The 7,253-nt window shown below is 40.3% G+C and overlaps 1 protein-coding gene across 4 annotated transcripts in view; it reads left to right on the forward strand.

Moving 5' to 3' along the window:
• Positions 1-7,253, forward strand: part of LOC111872860 (histamine H1 receptor) — a 165,591-nt gene that overhangs the window by 15,854 nt on the left and 142,484 nt on the right. The window contains exons 1-2 of one of the 4 annotated variants that reach the window (XM_033754864.1): positions 5,270-5,506; positions 5,762-6,160. The exons of 2 other annotated variants lie outside the window; for them this stretch is intronic. In XM_033754864.1, coding sequence (XP_033610755.1) covers positions 5,771-6,160 — 390 coding nt within the window. In that variant the 5' untranslated portion in view covers positions 5,270-5,506; positions 5,762-5,770. Of the gene's footprint in view, positions 1-5,269; positions 5,507-5,703; positions 6,161-7,253 lie in introns of those variants that run through there. One more of the 4 variants, XM_033754863.1, reaches the window with a different exon arrangement.

A 7,253-nucleotide genomic window follows, 5' to 3' on the forward strand; every position in this document is an offset into this window, starting at 1 on the left:
AGAGAAATAGGCTTATGTGAATTGTATCAAGAAAGGTAGAGGATGTGTTACATGGAGAAAGCTGGGAATTTTGAAAGTGAAAAAAGTGCAAAAGACGACCTCGAAAATATGTCACCCATATACGTAGAACTAGAAACTGCTAAAAATATTGTCACGCTTTCGGGATTCCGTGACTAACAATAATGGGTTCTGGCTTGGATGATTGGCTTTATTGACACTTCCTTTACATTTACAATCAACTATGACACCTCAAATCAATGGCTGCTTAACACTCGCTCCATTCCTTACTGGACTCTCTTCTCTTCTGCGTGACTGACTTGGTTCTGATTTACGTGTTGGTCACTTCTTCAGCTTCCGCTGTCCGCAGGTTAGCATTCCACAGCTGAACACTCAACTTCTAAATTCTCTTACGAATCACTCGGCCGTTCAAAGTCAAAGTCAGAGTTACTTTATGACCGGCTGTTTACCACCAATCAGTTCGCCTTAGCGTCAAGCCCCTTGAGACCCACGACCAGAGATTTTTCTTTCCAACTGAACACTTGCGGTAATATTCCCTATGTAACATCTTCTCTAACGAGAAGATTGGTTCGTCTCTTATGAATATGCTTGGCCTTTCGTAAAATGTATATTTCGCACATATAGCGTGTTATTCAACGAATGAATCAATCGTTCTCCTCTGCACTGCTCCTTATGTAGTCCAGCGGTAACCATGGAAAATATCTATTGCCTGTCTGTTGTCACGGAGACACGCCTTGTACTGAATTAGTCTGTAGGGATCTACCATCGTAAAAATGTGTGTTAATTTCGCGAATATTCGTTGCTGCTGGAACGTCACAATATTTTCTTAGGTTGTAGTGACACTACAGTTAGAAGGGCAAGAAATAACGGAAGCAATTCGTTGGAGCACATGGCCCTTGAGAATACTCCGTACATGCTGGTAATGAAGAAATTCCTCTAGTTATATGAAATCCGATTGTTCATTACCGTGTTCACATGAACCGTCCACGGAATCTGTTCTGAGCCATTCTAAACTAATTCACATGAGCATTCATTTTAATTATTCTCTCATCTCTCTTCGGCATTCCAAATTTTCCTTTCCTTTCAGTTGTTCCGACCACAATTTTTGTGCATTTGTTATGCCCCATCTTCTGAGCTTTGATCATCCTAAAACATGTTTGGCGAAGTTTGCACATTATAAAGCTCCTTATAATATAATTTATTTACAGGAAAATTATTCCTTGCATTGACATAATTCACCTAAAATATGTGGGTAACGACTTCTTTAAAGTAAGAGGAACGTGGGATATATATATACACACATACATATAGAGTGAGGCTCTTACATCTCTTGAGCGATTCACGGCTCTGCGCTTCGCGGCGACCGGTGCACCGCCGTCTTCAAGACGCATAAGAAGTTTGCCGATTAATCGATATGCCTGCTGGCCGATAGCGTTTGGAATGAAGTAGTTACAATTCACGTACCACAGATGGGGTTGCAAATGCTGTTCCTCTCATTTGCGGATTGATCTCACCTTCGACGACAGACCGTAGAAACCAACTGCAAAAATGAACCCTACTAGCCGAATCGCGCTGCTGCAAAGCGTGGATTGCTGCTGTTTTATAGGTCCAAGCTTCAGTAATTGTGTTGCCGTTCTTGCGATACTCTTCGACACTCCTGTCTAGACTTTTCAGTGATTTTCTAGGTGTATGTTCAAGCCTGGCCCCTGTGCCGTCTAACTTCCCCACAGCAAGCACTCAGCACTTATGTTTTTGTTTCTCGTCTGTTAAGAGTCCCGTTGTTCTAAGTTTCTTCACCAAATTGTGAATTGTTTGTCTGCTGGGCACTCTTTCGTTACGAAATTTACGTCGAAATTTTCGCCGACACTTTCCAGCAGATCCGAATTCCACATAGGTCTCGTACAGAGGTACGTGTGTTGCTCTAAAGTATATCGCACTATGACGTACCACTGTTTACCAAGAGTAAGAGAGAACAAACGTTTTTTTGAGCTGGCACCTGCAGCTCATTGCACGAACCGCACTCCTCGCCGTGAAACATAATTCCGTCAAGCGGTCTAATATTAATAACTTCCCTTAATTCCAAATGTTATCGACCGTCAGGCATACTTATTTATCGACAAAATTCATATGCACCTCGCAACCGGCGGTACAACGGACGCCGTGAAGGCCAGAGACGTAAACCAGTTAACAAATTTAAGAACCGCCCTGTCAAAATATCAAAAGGAAAAGTTCCCTCCTGAGAAACACACATGTTAAGGTTTTTCCGAAAATGTACTTCTCGTATTCTTGTCATGGCTAGTTTCTGAGTTGGTACGTTTCAATAATTGTAGATTATTGCACAAAGAGAACTCTGATTTTAATACACGAGAAAATTTGGTTCCTGTATAGAAGAATCTTGATTGGGGATACTGAGAACGGAACACTCAGGAAAGCTGCTGTATCTAAGAGGCAGGAAGTGAAAGGTAAACGGAGAAAACTGTTCCACAACTTGGAAGATTCTCCAGTTAAATTTATGAATATTGAATCAAGGAAGACGAGATGGGCGGATCATGTAGCATCTATAAGGGCGATGAGACGTGGATAGACAATACTGATAGTAGAACATGAAGTGAATAGAGTACCCGAGAGACCTAGAAGTAGAAGAGAGCATAATATTAAAATGTATCTAAAAGTAGTGTGTTAGGATTTGGACTGGACTGGACTGAACTGACTCGGAATACAATCCAGATATTGGCTCTTGTGAAAGCGATAATGAACCTTCGGATTTTATAGAGAGATGAGAATTTTTAAGCGGCTGAATGAATACCCGCTTTCAATGAAGCGACATCCATCATGGAGCTAGAAACAGAATTTCATTGAATATAAATTGGAATTAATAAAATATAATAAAAATTACTTCATCTTTCAAAATCCAGTAGCAGTTTCAAGCATTTTATCATATAGTAAATAGCTGTACTGAACTAGAGAATACAACTGAGTTATCAGAAGTTTGTAAAGATGTTAACTATGCCGAATATACGCTTCAGCTACGGAATTTTCCGTCACCTGCTACAAACTTCAAGAGCGCCATCTTGCGGCATTAAAGTTTGACAGATTTCCTGAAACAACAACAAAGATAAAAGTTTCGATCTTTTTAACGGGCATGAATAAATAAAAACAATTTCCTCCACTTCGCTTCTGTCCCCTCTCTGCTCCGAGGTTCTACTCAGTCAATATAATAATGATAAGCACTGAAACTGATAACCCTTGAAAATTTCTGGAATTTAACCCTCTTCTTTTGTGAGATCCAGTGCTATTTGTCACAGATATCGTTCCTTAATTTCATATTTTTGCTTCGTGGACCATGAAAATGGGCCCGAAAATCTGATTCTTCTTTTATGTAATAATGCACTTTAAATACATGAATTAGAAACAATAAAATGAGAGGTATGTGGGAGAAAGCGGCCCTGATATATTTCAAGATATTGTGTCAGCTTTCATCAGGAATGACCGAGAAATATTATGAACAAATACTTCTACCTCCGGACCGAAATTCGACTCTGAGATCCCCCCCGAATATGGAGAACTAACCACTCAGCCACGAAGTTCTGTGAGTCTGAAAGGCAAATGAAGAAGCCATACCGAAGTATTTAAAATGACAAAAGCAATGAACACTCGCTACCTCCACCCACTGCGTTTTGATTAAAATAATAATGAAGAAAGCAGTTTTCTGGGATGTAGCACCGTGTAGATGTGGTGCTGACCGACGTTTCGCAGGAACGTATCGCCTCCATCTTCAGGATAGAAGGAAAATACGAAATCCGCGAGCGAAGAGACCGTGAGAGCTCTCACCTGATGACAACATCAGGAGTCGGCGTGGCCATGGAGACCGTTGACGCAAAATCGCTAATTGCACTACAGACTAGCAAATAAGTGCGAGCTGGTGGAGTAAGCCTGTAGAAGTGTTAAGAGGCAGTGTGCACGTAAATGTCAGGGTTCGAAATTCAACATTCCAGCGAGAAAAATTATCCATGGAGCTGAATCCTTACGAAGGAGATATCGTCGCTTAGCTGCTCACGAAATATCTTGGATTTTATGGAGCCTGAAATTTCATTACTGTGTTGAAAACAGCCAGCCACTGTATATGGGCACCGCCAAGACATTCTCAGAGATGTGGAGAACGTGAGCAGATTTGGTTACAAATGTATATTGAAGCCATTTAAGGATATATGTGCGGATTGCCCTGGAATGCTAAGCCTTTAGTGGCGAAGGGATTTTTCAAAACAATTTTAATTATCGATATTCAAATTTGATGTAACTTTTTTCCTTAAAATTTTATAATTTCTCAAAAGATGAAAACAGTAGATGGTTTGCTTGCCCCTTTTTACCTGTGTCCATACCACTGGACCATATTCTGAGAGATATTATTGCCCAGTCACTGCTTACTGGAGATATGTTGCAATAATATCCTACATATTGGAAAAGGTCTGTTCCTTTCGCGTTTCATCAAATGTTTCTTTTGCACTTCTCATCTTTCTATATGTGTCTGTCTCCTTCTAGTTCATCCAAATTAGGCCCAAGTATTTTCATCAGCAGCCTATTTCCAAATACGAAACGAAACGATGATTGGAGAAATTTTCAGTATTATATTTCATCTCTGCAGTACTCGTATATGAAGGTGGGTAGTTAATTTCACGTACCCGCCGCGTTACACCCGGTTTAACTTATTTTGGTAATAATGAATGCTTACAAATTTAACATGACTGAGAAATTGAAAGTACACCGTCAGCAAACCACTTTATTTCGAATCACCATTTAGGATTATTTTGCTCTGAAAACAAGATTTGTTGGAAAGATATTTAAGAAGAGATGGCCATCATATTAAACGGGAATATTTTAAATAAGATAGTACATCAGTAAAGGAAAGAAAAAATATAAGTGAAGCAGAGACAATTTGACAGGAATTGGATATCAAATTATTTACCCTACTCTCCTCGCTTTCTTACGAAGAGATTGATGGAAAGCATAGCTATCACGGCATTCGCATCTGAGGGCTGTGGAATATACAGCGGATGTTCGTGTACTAAGCAATTTATCTCAATCACAATTAACTAGCCCCGCACTGTGTCACGTATTGTGTAGCGTCCCGATTTCCGCGATACGCTAGACGCCGGCGTCCGGACAGCAACGAACATTCAAGCTTTATACTGCACTAAAGCGTAAGCATCTATTCAGTCGTCCGCGCGCCGCGACGCTTGTGGGACGCCAGAAACCTCAGTACCCTTCAAACACTCGCATTCGTTTATATCCGGGATATTTCGACTCCCATCGGATTATCGAGGTCGCTACACCAGGAAAGTCAGTGGCTCAATCGTAGTTTGGTTTCCGTTATCAGAATGCGTCGGGCTTTCAGAGGGCGCCACCAGCGACAGCCTTTGCTGGGAGAAACGTAGATGCACTAGTTTATCTCTTCTGAAAGTGATACTGTTCAGACAACATAAACGAAAAAGTAAATAAATAACCAGTGAACTTATTATTTTAGAGACTTAAAACTAACTAATAAATTAGACAATTAAAAATTATTTAAATAAATATTTATTTATTTTACACTTCAGTTATGAAAAGAGTTAAAGGATGAGAACTTGGCAGTTGCATCAGAATGTTTGCACCATAACTCGAGTAATGATGGTGTGAAACTTCCTAAGAAATTACCCTTACAACATTTCATGCTTCCCGTTTAAGTTTTCTTTCCTGCATTTTCCAGTTATCATTTATGTGGTCATCGGGGATAAATTATTATAAGCACAATCACAAAAATGAATCAAAATGTGATTATGACGTAGGATATCTGATGAGAATTTACCGCGCATTTAGCGAGAACTTGCTAAACAGTAGTATCAATGATAACATAAATCATACATCATGTTTGGTGGACAATAAAATAAACGATTCTTTCGTATGTTCGATGCTTTGGAATGAAACTGCGTCTGTGTTTGATGAGAGTACTGAGAATTCAAGTGCAGGCAATGTGGAAGATAATGTCGCCTTAAACTTGGGTCTGGCGGTGCCTATGGGGATTGTTATGTACCTGCTCAGTCTTGTAACAGTGGTGGGCAATGCTATGGTCCTGCATGCCATCAGAACAGAGCGTCGTCTCCAAACCGTAAGTACTATCACTCCAACAACAATACTGGTGTTAGCTAGTTTATACAGTTTCATTTTATCTCTTCCTACTTCTGCACCAGCAGTGGAAATATTTTCTTCAAAATAACAATGGATAGGCTGCCTCGTTTCTATAATTTCGGCGTTACGCGTCTGTATAATTATCCGAATAAGTACGAGAGGCCAGATTTAAGGGGAGAGGCCGGGGCGGCCACCCCGTCGCCTCAAAATAACTAAAAGAGAATCCAAGAATTTTGGAATATTTGCTTCTCTCAAATCGCAAGATATTACTTTGTATTCTAAATTATCACAAGAATTAAAAGATAAAGTTGTCCCTGTACTGAATTAATTACCGTATTGACGCATGTATAGGCCGCAGCACAATTTTCAGACAGAAATTATAGAAAAAATAATTTTCTTGGAATATTATTTCTGGAGTATTACACCCTGTATTACTAATTATGAATATATTTTTTTAAAATGAAGTGTGATTTCGAATATTTCGAATATAAGCCGCACCCCAGTTTTCCTCTTGAATTTTTGGCAAAAAATGTGCGGCCTATACATGCGTAAATACGGTATACACTACGCCATGAAGCCGTACGGGTAGTGAAGGTACAGCTCTGCCGTTCCTGACCTGAGCACTAGAGGGTGAGTACTTAGAAGCACACCCTTGTAAGAAATAAGAACAAGGGAGAAGGTGAAGTGTTATGACCTATATTTGTTACAATTGACAGGGACCCCACAACTGTAAAGTCGGCTCTAGAAGTGTGAGTATAAGCAGAAAGAAGAGTAAGCTTCAATAATCCTAAAGCTGTCAGCTACTAAGCAACGTTATAACAGAGGATGCATTCGTAAGGATTCGTAAATAAATGCTATTAAACAATGTTTAGGTTTATAGTTGGCCGCTGGCTTCCCACCGCGGCGGTCCGGGTTCGATCCCGGGTCTGGTCAAGTGGTATTTGTGGTGCATAAAGTGGCGCTGGGGCGGATTTTCTCCGAGTACTTCGGTTTCCGCTGCCAATCTTTATTCCACCGACCCTGAAGATGGAGGCGATGCATTCCTCCGAAACGTCGGTTAATACCACATCTAC

This window comes from Cryptotermes secundus, unplaced genomic scaffold, assembly GCF_002891405.2.
Source record: "Cryptotermes secundus unplaced genomic scaffold, Csec_1.0 scaffold298, whole genome shotgun sequence".
NCBI classification, from domain to species: domain Eukaryota; kingdom Metazoa; phylum Arthropoda; class Insecta; order Blattodea; family Kalotermitidae; genus Cryptotermes; species Cryptotermes secundus.